We start from the raw sequence: 20,277 nt of genomic DNA, 5'->3' as shown, positions 1-20,277 counted from the left end.
TTGCTCATATGTCATTTTCAAAATGTGAACACTATGTTGTTTAGTTCAGGGGTTCTTAATCATTTTCAAGTCACGGACTACCAGTCAGATAAACAATAGGCCCCACGGACCCCCGTTTAATGAGATTTTATCCCAGCGACGCCATACGGCATTGTTTTGTTTTTGATGTAGTTTTTAATTGAACTGTCTACACTGTATGTGGGGAGATGATTGTGGTCAACGTGAAACCTATGATTACACTACGATTATACATTCTGTAAATGGGGATATTTTCTAGTGAAATAAATAATAGTGAAATTAAACTATGCTAACCAAAATCAATAGACAGAGAAGGGAATACAGCTCATCTTTAGTGGCTGGGATGGCTGATCCTCTATATACAGTCTTCATCAGGGCATATAGAGCCAAGTAGAAGGGCTTGCTTATATAGAGCTACCAAGTGACTAAGGTTTTTTCAGATATTTTGAATAATGGTTGTGAGATGTTTTTTGTGAACTGCAGCTCTATTTGCTTTATTTGCTTTATACATTTTAACAGACGAGTGTCAGTGAATATCCACCCACCTTTCTGCTGCTGATTGAGCCACACCTGGTGCCAATTTTGTTATCACATTTTTTTGGAGGATCAGCCATCCCAGCCACTAGAGATGAGCTGTATTCCCTTATATGAAACTTGGTAAGCAAAGCAGCGCTCCTTTAGCTTCATTCTATGCTAACAGAAATGTCCATGGCAGAAAGCAATCAACAGGTGCTCTTCAGAAATGGTATTATAAGAATTTATTTTATTCTACTGATAATCTAAAAATATGACTAACTTTTTCTATCACAAGAAGATTTTGAGATAGTGAAATTAAACGATTCCTCATTTTGCTGGGGACCCCTGGAACCCCCTCAAGAAACCCTGGAATCCCCTCAAGGACTGTTGGAATCCCCTCAAGGACCCCTGGAACCCCCTCAAGGCCCCCTGGAACCCCCTCAAGGCCCCCTGAAACCCCTACAAGGACCCCTGGAACCCCCTCAAAAACCCCTGGAACCCTCTCAAAGACCCCTGGAACCTCTGCAAGACCCCGTGGAACCTCCTAAAAGACCCCTGGGACCTCTGCAAGACCCCGTGGAACCTCCTCAAAGACCCCTGGAACCTCCGCAAGAACCCCTGGAACCACCTCAAGAACCCCTGGAATCCCCTCAAGTACCGCTGGAACCCCCACAAGGACCCATGGAACCCCCTCAAGGACCCCTGGAACCCCCTCAAGGACCCCTGGAACCCCCTAAAAACCCCTTGAACCTCAGCAAGACCCCTGGAACCCCCTCAAGGACCCCTGGAACCCCTTGAAGAACCATTGGTCTCGTTTATCTACTAGCTGTTGTTCAAAACTGTATGAAGCAGAATGTAGGACAACCATCATGGTCTAGAGACACAGGTACCAGTGTTGCTGACTCTGCAAATCTCCCACCTGCAGTGTACTGCTGAAGTGTAAAATTTGGAGCGCATTCAGGCCTTGGAGAGGAGAAGAGCTGGATGTTAAAGCCTATAGTTTTGCTTTTCAGAGCAGCAACCCTCCACCTGTTACTGAACCTGTAGCCTCTGTTCCACATTGCCGCACTGGGGCGAGACCATCTGCTGCTCAGACCGACACAAAACAACTTCCAAGTGGGTTAAGCATGTATGTGTGTATGCCGTATTTGCACGTGCACATCCGTGTGTGCACATAAGTGTTCGAATGTGTGCTTGCTAGGGTTAGACTGATATATCGCACCAATACTGGCCTATTACTCAGTATGTCAGCCAGTCGGTGTCGTCCACCTCTGATATGATGGATATGATGCAGTGTTATTGATTAAATATTTATTGTAGAATTGATTAATGCTGCACTGGTTGTATATGGCAGGTTTTCCCACGTTTTCATATCACCCCCCAATAGATCTGCATTCGACCATGGACCCAGTTTAATAAGATTTAAGATTTTGTCCTATGGAACCCCATCTATCCGTCCTATGAACAGCCGACGGCATTGTTGCTAAATATGACTTGGTGCAGAAATATAAAAATGTATACAGCCTACTGTAGATGAGGTGATACCAGCAGAGTGGAGGAAAATAGTCCTTATGCATAGTCTCATTGATTGATGGTCTAAATGTTTCAGAGGCTTTTCCACCCTGACAAGAACAGAATTCTGGAGGAAACACTGAACACTTGTAATTTGTTGGCATAAAAATGATCAAATTCTAAGATATTGAATATCAGCATGAAATATTGGTCGAGCCCTAGTGTATACTGTACACAACATCACTGTGTGTGTGTGTGTGTGTGTGTGTGTGTGTGTGTGTGTGTGTGTGTGTGTGTGTGTGTGTGAGACTGACCTGGTCATCGTATCTGTAGGTGAGGAACTGGTCTTCAGTGGTGTCCTCCAGGAAGCTGCCCTGAGGCGAGAGGGCGAACTCTGGCAGGAACACTGCGCTCTGGGGCTGGCTGTCTGCACACTGGCAACATACACACACACACACACACACACACACACACACACAGTGTCAGTGGATCAGTATCCAGGCGGACGCTTGGTAATATTAGAGTCAGATCACGAAATCACGGTGCACCCAGGTCCATACACTTTAAACACACACACACAGGCATGCATGAATGGACACACACACACACACACACACACACACACCTGGAGCAGTTGGACAGTTGGACTGGAGCGCTCCAGCCAACCCCCCAGGACCGTATACAGAGTTATAAATCTGGATCTCAACCTGTCCCAGGTTAATTTCGTGAGCTGAAACCTGGACCCAACCGGTGTTTTCTAAACAGATGCTGTGAAATCATCTCCCCAAACAGGCCGGGGCCCCCCTATCCAATTGCTCTCGACTCACAGGAGAGAAAAGCTGCGCTCGGATATTACCAAACTCTCTGCTGATTCTTCATAAATTCTGCTACACTTGAATATTTCATATCAATTTCTCTGTGATTTATAGAACAGTCGGCGAGTGTGTATTTCATACACTGGATTTTTGGATGATCAGCATAATCCAAAGGCTGGGAGGAGAAGACTGATTATCAGGCTAACAGGGACCGGACTGGAGCTGTGCTGCACACTGAGAGAGCCAGAGAGCCAGAGAGCGAGAGAGAGAGAGAGAGAGAGAGAGAGAGAGAGAGAGAGAGAGAGAGAGAGAGAGAGAGAGAGAGAGAGAGAGAGAGAGAGAGAGAGAGAGAGAGAGAGAGAGAGAGAAAGAGCGAGAGAGTGAGAGAGAGAGAGAGAGAGAGATTGGATGGGAGTAACTGGCATCTGGCATTAGAGAGCCCCAGTCATTCCCGAGAGGGCGTGTGTTGTGTGTGTGCGCAAAGTGTGCGCAAAGAGTGCACATGTGTGTGTGTGTGTGTGTGTGTGCATACAGGCCACTTGAATTGTGTGAGAGAGAGATGATCCACCATTAAGATTACTGGGAGTGGTGTCTCCTGCAGGCTTTTAGAGCCACTTAGAGACAGACACAGCACAAGTGCCACTGGTATGCATTTCCCTGAGGACTGTCTGAGGACTGGCACACTTTCATCAGTTACTAACCTCTTGACTCTCCCTCTCTACTCCTCTCTCTCTCTCTCTCTCTTTCTCTCTCTCTCTCTCTTTCTCTGCGTGTGTGAAGGAGTTCAAGTGTTCTAGTTTCTCTCACCGTTCTCTATCACTGCCATTTGAGAGAACAGATTAAACTTGAATGGAATGAATGATTTTTTCTTTCTATTTTCTCATCATGCCACATACAACGGCCCTTGCATATTATAGGTGCTACATGTAGCATTTTAATAAATCATGACTGTGTTCGTTTTGAGATGTTAGTGTAATTACCATAAACAAATGAGGGCATTGCCAAGAAGATTGACAGCCTCTACATGACATTTTACATTGTGTGACATTGGTGGGAAATCCGCTGGATTGCTTTACGGCACAAAAAAGGAAGAGGGGGCTGTTGTTCCGGTGTAAATGGAGCTAAAGGTTTCTGGCAATGGCAGATGGAGGAAGGAGTGAAATGCTGATAGAAAACATGTTTATCCTCTTCAGTAAAGAGAAAAACAGCAGAGATATTGCGTGTGATGGACGGATGAATGAACAAACCAACAAATAAAGAGACGGAGACCAAGCCATAGTTTCCCCTCCCACTACCAAATTAGATGCCAGATGATATTTTGTCATTATTTGGGTGAGCACTGGTTAACTGCCCAGCGGGAGGAAAACTCTGAATGGCACATGGGGAGGCGCAGTGAGTGCGGCTGCACAACTTATTGAAAAAATATTGAAAACGACTGGCAGTTTCCATATCGCACAAGGTTTCAATTTTAACTAGAGGTGAAAAGGTGTTTCATACAGCTTCTTGAACGAGATTTGTTTTTTTCTGTGGAGACGTACTGGTACAAATTAAGTTGCATGTTGAGGAAAATCTTCCATTTTATTTAAACTCAGCAAATCCATTCATCCTGCTCCCTCCATCCTTTTTATAAATTATCTAAAAAAAGAAAAAGCTGAAATAGCTCGGTCCTCGTGCAGTTGCAGTATTCAAGTGAACTTGACAAAGTGTCAATTTTGTGGAGCAATTTTGCGGTCTAGACTGGTATGCCTCGGTCGGGTCGCCCTACCCAGCCTCCATGTTGCATGCCCCAACTACTGAGTACAAACTCTACCCAGCCAACATTTAGACGTTGAATAGATGTTGATATGACGGCCTGCACCAACATTGAAAACCTGTTTAAACACAGAACCAATAAGAAAGAGACAACATCCAGGACCTAAATATCGATATCTGATAACAATTAAAGAGTAACTTAACACCAAACCCAGATCTGTGTAAAACCTGATATCTAATGGCAAAAAGCATGCTACTGAAATTGTCATCTGCTATTGGCTGATCTTTAGTGCCATGTCACCACCTGTTGTACCCTATAGAAGGTGACATCACTTGGTACCAAAGATCAGCCTGGAAATACTCAGGTAAAGTGCCAGTACCTTGAACTTGTACTTGAGTACAGTACTGGAGTAAATGTACTTAGTTACTTCCCACCTCTGTTAACCCATGATTTACAATGAGAACAACTCTCTAGATGAAAAAACAGAAAGACACCCGGTTGATATCTGTGGACAATCTGTGGTGCATTTTCATCACCTCAACTTATTGTACCAAGTGGTCATACAGCGACCCTCTCCACACATACTGGGAGTAGTGGAGGGTGCAGTGCCTTGCTCAAGGGCTTAATCTTCCCAGCTGGTCCAGGGATTCAAACCGGCAACCTTCTGGTCACAAGCCGCCTTCTCCGCCCTGATATGAGGCTGTTAGGGAAGGACAGGACATCAGCTGATGTGAACTGAGTGACCTTTCACTCCAAACGCACACACACAATCACACATACACCCACATAATTATGCACACACGCACACACACTCAGACCTAGCCTAAACAGAGCCCATGTGTGACCCCCCCTCAAACCCCCCCTCTGCCCCCTCAGCCCACCCCCGATACTCCTAAGCACACAACCATCTGCTAAAACTGTGACTCCCAAAGCCCATATGTCTGAACAAGACCAACCAAAATAAACACCTCAGCGCTTTCTTTCCCTTTCTGTTTCTTTCATCGTCTCTCTCACACACACGCAGGTGCACGGCTTTCACGTCTGCGTCCAAGACTTCAAACATTTCACCGAGACATTACACGACTATATATATGCATGTGTGCGTGTGTGTGTGTGTGTGTGTGTGTGTGCGCATGCGTGTGTGTACGTGAGAACATCTGCACTTATGTGCCTACAATATGCACGTCTTTTCAAATGTGTCCCTCATGTTACATTAGCTCTGTTTAAGGCTTTAAATTGTATCCAAATGTCTCCCCTGCAGTTTTTAGGGGTCTTAATCATTTAAGTTGTAATAGTTTGATAAATTGACAAAGTGATATGTTCAAGATAGTCTGATCAATTTTCATCAAAGTAAATACAAATGATGTCTGGACTGTCAAGATGATGTCTGTAAAGCCATGTGTAAATTGATTAATGCGGGGCACTAATACAGTTATATAATATTCTTTCTGAGGCTTTCAATAAGGGTTGGACTAGCACCTGTGACCTATCACTTGTCCCTTTGTTTTGTTTCCCCACTGTGACACACACCAAAGTGGAAGTTGGCAGAGTGGTAAAGCTCAGGTCTTTGGACCATAAGGTTGTGGCCCATGTGACTTAGTATTCTTTTATTCGTTAATGGAGAGCACTACAATGTTCTATAAAGTGATTAGCATTGTCAGTCTGTCAATCATAGGTTGCAGTATCACACTACTTCTCCCTTTAGTTAGTTTCTCCTCACTAAACCCTGTAACAGGTGTTTGGCTCAGTAGGTAAAGCATCAGCCTTTCATGTGGAAGGTTGTGGGATAAAATCCAGACTTGTCCTTTCCAAAGTCGTTAGTCATCGAGGACAAGTAATAGAAAGTTTGGCTGTGAACAACTCCAGCAATGTGATTGCAATGAGAAGCTTTAGACTGCAGAAAAGAAATTAAATTGACAGAAGTCACGGGCCAACACAAAAGCCTGCATGTTCGATCTTCACAACATGTCAGTTTTTGTGTGTCTTCTATAATGTTTTGTCTATCTGTCTGTCTTATCAAATTGTGCTTGGACCCCGCAATCACCGCTTGCGGCTATATTTTTATTTTATATTCATATTACATTACTTGCACTTCCAGTTGGTCACAGTAAGTCTGACCCACATGCATGTCTATTCTTAGATTAATACAGATAGTACAATTTGTTTTCATCACATCTGCTCTAATAAACACAATTAAACTTCATGTTCCATAACAGTTAATTTCCCGGTGTCTTTTTTTCTTAAATTGCCTTTTACAGCTTCACAACGTTCATTAGCTGTGTTCAGTCAGAAGGAGACCGGTTTTGCCAACTTTGTCACTTTATTCAGGTTTTTAAATTGGTCTTGGATTGTATTCCAGGCAGCATTAAATAGGTCTTCAAGAGTCTTTAATTTGGCTTTCTGAAACCTGCAGATACCCTGCGAGCGTGAGTCAAATAGGTTCTTCCCATTTCTTTTCACTGCTGCTGATAATGCAAAAAAAGGGAATATCGAGTACAAGCGCTACATGGGGGCTGAGTTTGGACCACTGCCCTACATAATGTGCAGCCCCGCATAGAGCCTCGCGGCAGTGTGATTTGTCATCGCATACAGAGGGCTATGTCCATATCGGGCCACACACACACACACACACACACGCACACACACACCCATAGACACCAGCACTTATATGGACATAGTTACATGCCAGCACACGTCTGCCCTAACATACACACACACACATACACACACACGCACACAGAAACACACACACACACACACAATCACCCATAGACACCAGCACTTATATGGACATTTCATGCCATATAATAGTTTCATGCCAGCACACTTCTGCCCTAACGTGCACACACACACACACACAGACACGCACACACACACACACTCACACAGAAACACTGGCACTTACATTATATGGGTACATATCTGCACACATCTACATACACACATATACACGCATACACACGCACACACACACATACAATCACCCATAGATACTGGCACTTATATTATGTGGGCACAAGTCATCCCCACACATCTACATACACACACATGCAGGCATACACATACACACACACACACACACACACACACACACACACACACACACACACAGAGTCAGGTCGTCCTGCTGTGAAGTTACTGAGTCGTGGCGGTGCAGCCCACCGTAACGCGGCTCCCCTAATTGAGTTTACACACCAGTGGAAGGACAGTGTCAGGACAGCCTTCACCCTGCCAGCACCCTGCGGCGGCCGGTTCACTCTGGATCACTGGGTCACTTCAGACGAGCCAATACTGGGATAATACCAGGAGAGTGCACCCCAACCCCACCCCCGGGGGGGACGACATACCGTACCGCAGGAGGCGGCTGTTACCTACAGCAGGAGGCATTAGGCTGTAACGGCATCAGAGGAACTCCTCGGTCGTAAAATCCGCGACCGAGAGCCTCGTGCAGCGTGTCAGAAAATCAAGGCGGTGACTTGATTTTCCGCTTTGATTTTCTACCTTTTTTTTCCACACACACAGAGGGACGGGGGAGATCTAAACGATATCCCAGTCATCTCCGTCTGGCCGCAGACGCTACAGCAGGGGTTCTGAAATGCTTTCATGTCAAGTCCACCAGCGAGGATTCGGTCCACCCTCGCTGGAAATTCCGCCCCCCCGCCGATTTTTTAGCCAATTTAAATTACCCAATTTAAATTACCTTGATCTTCGGTAATTTAAAATGTAGCGCGAGGCTCTTAAATGAGGAAGCCCACACAGGGACGATGATTGATTTTAAATCAAGTTGATTTAAAATGTGTTTGGAGCCTAGACAAAGCTGACGTTTCCTCTCCTCGGGGTGTGCTGTTTTTGTCCTATTTGAGTGTCTTGTACTGCTGATTCCTATTGGGAATCAATGCACTGCAAACTCATACTTGTTCATCAGTTTTTTTTTCCTCACCTGCAAGGACTTGTACTATAATTTAAAAATGTAAAAATGCCCTTTTTACTTGCACATCTAAAAGCTATGTTTCAATAGCAGCCCACTGTCCCACAGTACGGGCCACTAACAAATTGGCTTCCTCTATTCTTTTCCTGTACAGAATGAACATGGCTTTTCTTTCCTTTCTGTCATCACATAAAATGGTCACACAGATTCTTTTGTTGTTTACCTAATCCGGCGTACAAGGCCGGCTACTGTAAGCTAATCTTTTCTTATTATAGAGGCTGTATGAAGGTATGACAGAGTGGGATGAGAGGCTTTGATCTCATCGTGTCTAAATATACAAGATCTATTTTGACCCTAAAGACCCAGTCCAGCACCGGAGTATACAGCTGCACTTCTCACCTCAGTACTGTCCTCTGAAGATGTTTTCTACTTTGTTTTAGGGAGAGAATATTTTCTGTCAGCTTCTGTATACCTATAATAGCACTGCAAAATTGCATCCAGAGTTCTTATTTTTCTTAAAACAAGTGGAAAAAAAGCTGCCAATGGGGTGAGATAATTTCAAATTTCTACTAGAAACAAGACTGTCAATACCTTGAAACAAGGCAAAATAAGGCTCCAAATGATACTCCACTAGTATCCAGATAGTCACTTGATTCAAGAAAATTCTCAAATTACCTCACCCCACTGGCAGATTTCTTCACTTGTTTCAGGTAAAATAAGATTTTAAGACCCAATACTACAGTCAGTAAACAACTTAAGATGGATGCAGTGAGTAGAGCAGTAACACAATTTTATCCATGTTCAACACTGCTGCTCCAAGTGTGTTTGTATGAGTGTGTGTGTGTGTGTGTGTGCGTGCGTGTGTCTGCATCTGCTGAAGATACAAGGAGCCAAAAAGTCATTGTTAACAGGTGCTGTTTTTAACCATGAATGAGCTTTTCTCAATGGGTGATGGTCCTGGTGTGTAACCTGAACTCTGGACTGATACAGCCGTGAATGGAGCAGATTGGAGTTTTAGTTATACAAGTATTTCACAGAGACAGAGCTGCTCTGGAGGCAGAGACGCTCTCATTGGTTGAGTTAAACCTCAGTGGGCGGAGTAAGTCATTTACACTGAAGCCCAGTGAAAAAGGGAAGGGGTAAGAGAGGTGGAAGCTAATATTATAAAGCTATGAAGACAACTAAAGCTCCAGTCTGCACATACTAGATGTCACAGCTTTTGTTTCCAGCAGCAGAGGAGATAACGTGTGTGTACAGTGTGTGTGTGTGTGTGTGTGTGTGTGTGTGTACGGCTGGGTCTGTGTACATGTATGTGATTTTGAGTGCATGTGTTGCAGTGCCTCTACACCACCTCCCGCACTTAAAACGAAACAAAACACAGCTTGCTTCCTGAGATAATTAAGAGACCCTTGAAGATATGAGGGCTCTATAGAGAGCACACTAAATAGAACACAAGGGACACTGGGTGCTGGAGATATGTTGTTGGATTAATTGAGGCCAGGTCCCTCGATGTGGTCCACTTTGAGTCCGCTGAACCTGCTGGAATATCTTATCAGGCTGATGTTGCAGGTCACAAGAATGCTAAATGGTTCCCAATGTTGCAATAACGACTTGACGATTCAAAGCAGTAACTTGGAAGCGTTCATAAACTGTTTTTCTGTAGACTTTGGTTGCTCCTGGTCAGCTTTTTCATGCTTAACATACATGAAATTAGTAAGTGATGCATTTGACTTCATATTTTACAGCAAAACAAATACTGCAATGTCAACCACAAACCAAAATCCAGCAAGTCGCTCTGTCCTGCCCTTGCATTTTAATAGTTTTGACCACAAAATGACTTCTGTGATGAAAATTGTCTCTTCTGAAATGAATATATTACTCCCTACATTTGACAACAGGTATGTCCTTGTGAAATTATAGGAAGTCAGGTCCATCGCCAAACCCCAAGTAGGCTAATATTTACCATCTGAGGCAAACAGCAGTCTCTAGTAGGAAGCTCTCCTCTACCCTCTTTCCCATAAGCATAGTTATGAGTTTTTCACTTATCAGAATGGAGTTAAGAGCAGCCAAATTGCCCCCAAGAGACACGGAAGTGGTGCTGAGCGAATGAGCCGCCTTCAGAAGAGGTAATTTATCACAGCAAGAAGAGGTGAAGGGTCGAGATGACCATTCCGACTCACAGCGCCTGAACACTGTTCTTGTAAGTAGTCTCAGTGTGAATGTAGTATTAAGGGACAGCTATAAGGAACTTCACCATGTGTTAAAACTAGTTCATGTACTGCTGCTCAGGCCGCCTCTCACTGCAGTAAAGATATATGTTTTTTCCATGCTTCTTTGGCCCGATGAGAACCATAGGCGTAATTGTTGCAACATGTTTCAGAGTTGTTGCTGATAATTTAAAGCTGCACTGGGCAATTTTGCACATTGGCCGACCCAAATAGCAGCGAGAGGTAACTGTTTTAATTTTCACTAAGACCGAGATTGCGGTTGCACTTACTGCATGACTCCTATTCATTTAGTGTTAGTGACAGCTAAGGTTTGTTAATGTTTGAGTGGAGGCTCCCAGCGAAACCAAACCCAGTTTCCTGCAATCCCTGCACTACTTTCAGAACAAAGAAGCATATAAATGTTGCATTGAACTACACTGGAGGCTCACCCTGGGAAATCTTTGTACACTTGAAGCCCGTAATTCTCGAGAACATGCACAGATTTAGGCATGCAACCAGCACCTATGCCTGGACACTGTCAGAGTCCACCTTTCCACCTGGCATTAACCTGCATCCTGGGTGAACGGATTATAACTGGAGCAAAAATGCTTAAAATCCAGGTATAAACGTACCCAACATGCACTGAAGTTCCAATCACCTGGTCAGAGACATATTTGGCCACATTAACAACAAAGTGTGCATGCAGTGCGTCTCTATACCACATACAGGAACTCCGCAAACAGAAATAAATTTAAGCATACAGATCCAAGCAGGAGGATTACGCAAATCAGATAGTCGCATCCTCGTCAAAAATAGATTGTCAGGATACTCATGGATGGGGAACAAGCGAGACAAGGTGTATACTGTCAATTGTAAAACATGTAAATATTACAGAAGGAATCTACATTTTGGTGAGGGAAAGAGAAATTGCATTTCATTCTGTATATACCAGAGACACATTTTAATGTTAAAGCTAAATCAGATCTAGACATAATCCAGATGCAAGATGCATGTTAATGCCAAGTGGAAGAGAAGCCGGAGAAAGTGCCCATGCTCCAAATGATTTTGTATTACACTGTTTTGTTTAACGAGTAGGCTGTAACAGTTGCTCCGGTTAATGGAACTGCTCTATACGTCTTAATTATAGAGTTAATAAATTATTACTTTGGTTCTACTTTAGTTGACATTTATCATCTTTTATTCTCATCTGTCTGGGCATCTGCCCTTTTGAATGTCGAGTCATTCCAAGCCATCTCTTTGGAGACTAGGAGACCGCAATCTGCAACACACACACACACACACACACACACACACACACACACACACACACACACACACACACACACACACACACACACACACACACACACACACACACACACACACACACACACACACACACACACACACACACACACACACACACACACACACACACACACACACACACACACACACACACACACACACACACACACACACACACACACCATCAGCAAAGGAACATTTCCTCTTCCCATCACCACAGTAACGCTTCTTCAGCTCACCGTCTCAGCGGTGATGGATAGCTGTTATAAGAAACCGTCCAATGAAAGCAGGCTATAATGGGCTGTGCCGTCCAATGAGGAGGGGGTTTAATGGCGTGTGACACCCGTCACCCGTTGCATGTAGTAATAGAGAGGTCCGGGGAGGTTGGGCCTTTTATGAGGGCGAGCTGGAGTGCTTTTACTACTCCACACAGACAACAAACACCGCTCAGGGTAAACAGACAGAGGTCAGCGATGGGGGTGAGAGAGGATAAAAAAAGCAGAGAGAGAGAGAGAGAGAGCGAGAGAGAGAGGGAGAGAGAGAGGGGGAGAGAGAGGGGGAAAAGCCACAGAGGGGAGAGAGGAGAGGGAATGAGGGAGAATAAATAGAAAAATGAGAGGATGAGGAAGAGGAGAGCCACAGATTCCAGCCAGCTGATTGGCAGAGCCCCAGAGCAGGGCAGAAACAGAGCTAACGGGTTGGAGTGAATGGCCACACTGTCCATGTCTATGAAAGAGCTTTTCAGGCATGCCTCAGACCTGCTCCTCTCTCTCTCTCTCTCTCTCGCTCTCTCTCTCTGCACACACACACACATGCACACGCGCTCACACACACACACACATGAACCATGTATGCAGTGGCTGTGAGGGGTGAAGAGGTGACCGGGGACTGCCTGGCTGTGCGGTGTGTGTGGACATAAAGTGATCTTTTCACTTCTCACCTTTGGCTGAAATACCAGCGCTGACATTGAACCTGAGCTGGAGGTGGATCTGTGCATGTTCGTGTGTTCGTGTGTTTGTGTGTGTGTGTGTGTGTGTGTGTGTGAGTGTGTGAGAGCGTGAGAGATAAACAGGTCAGGAATTCACTCTGAGAGAGTAGTCGTCTCTCTACAAGAAGAGTCCCCGAACTTGAGTCCTGCCCACTGGATCTTTCAGAAAATCCTACATAGTATTCAATGGAGATATCCTAAAAAATGTTGGGGAAATCAAATAATATCAAAGAACTGAGGTGACCACAATTAGTAGTTGGATGTCAGACCACCAGAAGAATTTCTATTGATAATATTTGCATCATGTTGAGAGACTAGCGCAGTTTACTAGCTGCAGAAACAGAGGAAGAGAGACAGACATTTCAGCACAATGACTCCGGCCTAGCCATCCCTCTGCCACATGTGTTTTATTAAACCTTATTTTAACATTAGCCTGCCGCTCTCTAGAGCCTCCCATTCTTACTTAAACACATTCACGTGCTCCACTGATTTAAGCCTTTATCTGTAACACTGCGAGCAGCTGCTTACTAGTTGCTCCTCTAGGAGAGATAAATCCAAGACAGGGGGAGCAGAGAGCGGTCAGGAGACATTACAGGTTAACAAGTTAATGGCAAAGGTAAAGAACTAAATGAAATTTAATAAAGCCACACATGAAAACGGCTCTTGTTCCTCCTGGCCAGGAAGGAAGGAGAGAAAGAGGGGGAAAGGAGGTGGCGAGCAGGGCTCAAATAATAATAAACCCCAGAATCCCAATGCACCAGAAAGACGCGAAAAGATAACTACATTCCAGCCGTAATGAATCCACTACTGAATAATAAACATGGACCAAACTGTGAATAAATAATGACAACGCCGATAACAGCGGTGGGGTTCGCCCCACTCGGCAGGCCACATGGTCAAAATTACATTATTCCAGATGGATATCTTAATCGGTCCTCGTCTGGGTTTGGGTTTCCTTTGTACAGAGCTGCCTCTGAGAGCGTGGGGGGGGGGGGGGGGGGTGATTGACATCGAGAGCCCGGCCCCGGCTTTGGCACTATCGCCCGCGAGGATCTAATGGACTCAAATTTGTGAAAGTTCACTGAAAAAGCGGAGGCAAACGTATAGTGGTGTTAATGATGATGGTAAAATTGACTGCAACAGCAGAAAAAGCTGCAGTAAAAGTTCTAATACTTCAACTTTTTGCCATCTGCCACTCTTCAGCTCTTTTTTTTTTTTAATTGGAACAGCGAAACTAGAGCTTAATAACGTGCCATTTGTGGGAATAGTTTGAGTAAAACCATCTTGTGACCTCCTAATGTGCATGTGGACTACAAATGTCTGATCTTTAAAGGTGATGCGTGTACCATTCTAACATCAATAAATCATTGGCACATTAATTAGTATAATTACTATAAACAAACAAGACCAGGGCCAAGAAAACAGGCAGCCTCTATTAGCCTCCACACTGCATTTTACACTGTGTGACATCAGGGAAATCTACTGGATTGCTTTATGGCACAAAACAGGGAGATGGCTTCTGTTCCAAACGGAGCAAATGAAGCAAAAGCTTTCAGAGTTTCTGGCAACGGCAGATGGTGGAAGGAGTGAAAGGCTGATGGGAAAATCACTTCCAACGTGTTGATCCTCTTCAGGGAGGGGGAGGGGGGCAGGAAGCAACAGGGTTTATGGGAAATGTAGTTTTAATTTTGAGAAACACTAGCACTAACGATACCACTGGTGTAAGATAGAGGCTACCAATCATCTCTACCACAGTCTAATTTGTTTATGGTCATTTTAACCAAGGTATCACAATTCATTTCATATATTGATGTTTAAAAATGCTACAAGTTGTACCTTTTAAAGTTCGAAAATCCAATTTACACAAGTCGACGCTGTACAGCTTGACAGAACGTGTCAGCGGACCCAGGAAAATAGCTTTTTACCACTACAATGTAAAAGCCCAATCTCTCTCTGTGTCCCTTTGTCCCTGCAGTCCCCGGCTGCTCTTCGCAGTCCCTCCCCGACTCTATCATTGTTTTCTGCCCACAATGGCAATTGCGACTGCATTCCTCGAAGCCATAGCTCATAGCGTGTTGGCATCACAGACAATGCTGTTTTCAGAGGAGGGTGAAAGGAAAAGCTGGGTGATTTTCGTCCGGTTGTTGTTTTTGTGTACGGGGGGGAAAGAGGAAGGGTGCCGGTGAGGGGGGGATGGGAGGTGGGAGGTGTGGGGTAGGGGTGGGGTGGGGGGTGGGGGGGTGGGGGGGGGGGTGTGACTGCAAGGTGAGGTGGGAAAAAGGGAGACTCAAGTAGATGGGGGTGGTGTTTGAACAGCTGCGACTGGGCTGAAGGATGACAGGAAGAGGCTGGCACCAGGAAGGCAGCCTACAGGCCGGGGCCAACAGGAAGAGAGCACAAACAGACGGCGGGCGGCGGTGGCGGAGGAGTGCAGTTCTCACTTTGTCACTCCTCTCCTCCCTTTTTTCTGTTTTTCTCTCTCCATCACTGTCTCCACACCCCCCCCCCACACCCACACACACACACACACACACACACAGCCCCAATCCCTCACTTCTCCGCTCCCCCCCGCCTTCTGTTTTGTGCGATAATGCCAGTAAACAAGCTCCGACTTCTTTATTCTGCCGCATTTCTCCGCCATTCCGTTTCTAATTGCCAAAAACAAAGCGCTGCGCAATATTAGATGAATGCGGCTAATACAGGAAGGAAGTCGAACAATAAAGAAGTGAAGAACAATCGGCGTATAATCGGCTAACAGCGGTCACCGGGATCTTTGCCTCTAAACGCACCATGTTTCTTCCGTCAGTACAGTGTGGAGGGCGACTGAGGAAAGCTTAGGAAACTCACGAAGCTTGCAATTCTGTCCCCCAAAAAAGGCGAAGGGAGCGGCCGCGTTAGGTCAAGTCCGGGAAAAAAGTAAAAGGCAGGGAAAGAGGAGGAAAAAGATGGAGAGAAACAGAAAGGGAAAGAGGAACAACGGACGGCCGAGGTCAATGAAAAGCGAGCTCTAAATCTTGCAGCACGTCTAGAAAAACACCCTGACAATAAAAGGCAATCAGGCGTGATTCTAATCCCACATCTGCTTGTGATAATCCATGCAGCTAGCCAAGCGTACACCCTGCACCCCCCCCCCCACACACACACACCCCACACACACACACACACACACACACACACACACACACACACCCCCGCCCATCTCATCTACCCCGAATCATTCCTCTATTGTCCACTGTGCCCAAAACATTCCTTCACCTCTCAATTTAACGCGTGAAGTCGCGGTGATACATTCAACTTTTCAGACGGTAGATATAAATAGAATCTAACGGCAACTTTTCTCATTGCCCTCCACAGCAGGGCGATAATATATTGCAATATACTGTAGTTTCAAATACAGTTGAAACGTGCCTGATTTTCCCAGCCACACATTAATGTAATATTAGAGACATCAAGCGCCTCATCAAGTCAGGATATTTGTATCCATCCGGACAAGTTTTCTCATTGCCCTGCTAAGCAGACCTTATATATTTCAATATACAAATATGCAGGTGAAGCATGCGCGGTTTGCCCAGCCACACATTTATACAGCCTCAGGAAGTGGAAGCATTTTCTGTAATATGAGAAAAATTGAGTGCTCTTCATTCAACCAATTTATGCACTTTATGCAGTGGGAGACTGTGCCTGTCTCTCTAACGAACCAATTCCGCATTACAAGACCAGAGCTTTTGAATTGAGGTTACTGATAGGCAATGTTTTGTGCCCATATTCAATATCTTAAAAGTTTACCAAAGAAATTCAAAGAAAATACAAGTATTCACACGTTTTTTATTCTTGTCAGGGTGGAAAAGCCTCTGAAACAACATTAAGACCATTGTGGGACATCATCATCCAGACTAAAAAGTCTGGATGATGATGATAACAACAACATCAAAATATTTTTGAATCAAGGCTTAGGGTTTTCCATTGACAACCAGTGTAGTATTAATCAATTCCACAATAAATATGGAATAAGCTCGGGCAATATCCAAAATGTAATATTGCGATACCGTCCATCAGAATATACGATATTATTGTCATTCAATTTTTTATTTTTTTACTTTTTTCTGTTTTTTTTTTTCTAAATGACATAAAATTTCTAGGATATTAATAATAATCATTATTATTATTAGCCTATTAATAGCCTTGGAGCACTGGAGGAAACAATGGCCATTTGGTGTAATTTGCTCATTCAACAGGTTGATTGTGGAACCCACTTGAAGTAAAATGGCAAATTTTTCACTACCACTATGATTTTTTTTTTTTATATCCTACCACTAGTATTATAGGTTTATAGGTTTAAAAGTTTGAACAATTGTGATCTAAGGAACACATGGTGCCGCAGCCCAGTGGGGTAGAGAAAGGTTTGAAAAGGGGGATATCGCCATATTCGATATTATCAAATATCGGGCCAAGCCTAATATGGAATCTGCATCATATCAGGTGGACGACACTGACTGGACCAGATCTGATTTTTAATAAAAGGCCAATATTGGTCCCCTATATTGGTCTAACTCCACCATTCATGCTGTGCAGGCCTGTCGCTGTGAGCTGAGATACTGTCAGCAGCAGTGTTTTCACAGCCGTGTGAACAGAGGCTGTGAAACCTTTTTATTACATTGTGCAGAGTCAAGTGTGCTGGTGTGTTTCTGTTCATTCATAATCAGAATGAGATAAAGAGGCAGATGGTGCAAGAGCTCAAAAGGAGGAATCAGTTGGACTTGATACACAGTCAGCATGGATACAAATTAATTTGGATATCACATCTGCTGACACATGCATGCTCAGGCGATACTGAACCTGCATTAATACTACAATCTCTCTCTCTCCGTCTCTCTCTCTCTCTCTCTCTCTCTCTCTTTGTTCTCTTTCAGTGGCATCTGAGAGAAGAAATTAACCATGAATGAAGGAAGGAATGATTGTGTGCCCCTCCCATATTAAATAACATGTCAAATTACATTGTTGCAGTTACTATGTTGAGTATTGGATAATTGCGCATGCACACACACATACACACAAATGCACACACACACACACACACTTATAAAACACACGCACATACATCTGCAGTCACACGCACAGATTCAGACACACACACACACATACATACACGGCTTAAGAGGACTTTTCTTCTTCTGCTTACAGATCGGGACTGATCCACAGGGTGTGTGTGTGTGTGTGTGTGTGTGTGTGTGTGTGTGTGTGTGTGTGTGAGTGAGTGTGTGAGTGTGAGAGAGAGAGAGAGAGAGAGAGAGAGAGAGAGAGAGAGAGAGAGAGAGAGAGAGAGAGAGAGAGAGAGAGAGAGAGAGAGAGAGAGAGAGAGAGAGAGAGAGAGAGAGAGAGAGAGAGAGAGAGAGAGAGAAACTAATTGGAAAGCAGGTGAAGGCAGGGTGGGAAAGCCTTAATAGAAACACCTGTCTATCCCCCTTCACACCAGTGGCTTTTCATTCACCGATATCCCTTTATATCCCTTCTAAGGGCCTCGCATGTACGGCTCCTGCTGACATGAATCAAGCGAGGGGGCCGGCGCAAAGACAGATGAGCTGCTAAAGGTTAAAAAACAAGACGAGAAGAGAGGAGAGGCGGTTTCATTTGCATGCCACTCTGTACCATCATCTATAAAGCATAATCATACCCAGCCAACATCAAGACGTTGAACAGATATGACAGCCTGGAAAACCTGTATAAATACAACGCCAGAATGAAAGCTGAGATGACGTTCATAGCTGATATGAGTTCAGAACAGTTCCCAAAGCTGTTTTCATATGAGTTTTCGCCGTGCCATAATCATATTGTGAAACTATTGTGCTTGTTGAACTTGGCCACTTCCTGCAAGCTGCCATCTGTCAGACGCTTACTGGGTAGAAACATAAATGAGTTTACGCACTACTAAGTTATATAGATGTTATTTCAGATGTGCACGTGCAAGCCATGCAGTGTCACAACTGATCAGGTTTTCTGAGGCCGATTCGATTGGCGATTTCTTTGACAGTGTGATCGACCGATAACCGATCCAATCGCTATACTGAAATGATGCATTTTACCCAGAATTTCTACTGACAACATCACTAACATCATGTAAAAGTGCACAGCAAGCAGCAACAATCAGTAATTACATGTTAGTGTGCGCTTGATGACTGAGGTGTTTACTCACCTGCTGACACTGGTAGCGAATGAAAGGTTTGTCATTGCGGCAGCACAGGCTCTGCCTTCTGTCCAGTATATTAAACTGGTTCTAATCTATGATCAGAGGCTGTGAAATTCAGAACACAAAATCAGAAGTGAACTGCCAAGCGGACGACATGCCCACGCTACTGATGTGCTCACAGCTGCAAACTGGCTCTTTCTTGATACGGCAATTTGAAAACTTCTTTTTCCAGGCAGTCGAGACGGTGATCGGCCAATCACAGATGACCTATTTAGGAAGTTTACAATCAGTATTATGATCGGTGGCCGATCGATGGATGCACCCCCTACTCACAACCACAAACTTTGTGCACCAGCATGCACCTAAATATCCACCTTCGCTACAATTTTACCAGGCATTTACCTGATGCCCTTAGCCAGAGCAACTTACAATGAATTGGACAGTAGAATAAAGCAGTAGAGCAATAATAAAGTGGTAGAAAATGCAAACGAAAAGCCTTCCAGCTGCACACAGACCGCTCTCAGCCAGCCACTTCACATTTCTCCCTCTGTCCCCCTGGAGGAAGGCTTAAGGCTATCAGGAAGGATCTCTCCGTTTCATCACAGCACCTATCTTGGCGAGTTTGGCCTCTGCAAATCATTGGTATTTTATTTTATTCTATTAATTTATACCTATTTATTGATCATTTTATTCTGAAATATGCCACTTTTACATGTCTATTAAGTGGCCTTGCCTGACTGATTGGTGTATTTATGGCGGTCAATGGCACTGAATACATTATATAGGGTGTAGAAATTAGGGTTTCGACTGATATGGGTTTTTGAATGCCGTCACTAATAGCCGATATTTTGTGCTGATATTCAATGTGTTAACATAACATTTACACCATCATGGGACACTAAAACTCTCCACTGAAACCCAGACTAATGAAATTAATTTAGGTGACAAATTAATTTAGAAAAGCTGTAAATGAACTACAGTAAATTAATAAATAACATGTAGGTTTGATTTCATTGTAGCTTTTCTGTAGCAGAGAGGAACCTCCATC

General features: G+C 44.2%; 1 protein-coding gene across 1 annotated transcript in view; it reads right to left on the bottom strand.

The window, feature by feature from the left end:
• The window catches only part of adamtsl3 (ADAMTS-like 3), a 162,250-nt gene that overhangs the window by 141,370 nt on the left and 603 nt on the right, over nt 1-20,277 (bottom strand). Inside the window, exon 2 of the mRNA XM_071546546.1 lies at nt 2,361-2,480. Coding sequence (XP_071402647.1) covers nt 2,361-2,480 — 120 coding nt within the window. The remainder of the gene's footprint in view (nt 1-2,360; nt 2,481-20,277) is intronic.

The sequence above is a fragment of the Centroberyx affinis genome, unplaced genomic scaffold (genome assembly GCF_046629955.1).
Source record: "Centroberyx affinis isolate AG114_WGS23_722 - 3 ecotype Tasmania unplaced genomic scaffold, CSIRO-AGI_Caff_v1 ptg005310l_1, whole genome shotgun sequence".
In the NCBI taxonomy this organism is placed as follows: Eukaryota; Metazoa; Chordata; class Actinopteri; order Beryciformes; family Berycidae; genus Centroberyx; species Centroberyx affinis.
This window is presented reverse-complemented; position numbering and strand designations above follow the sequence as displayed.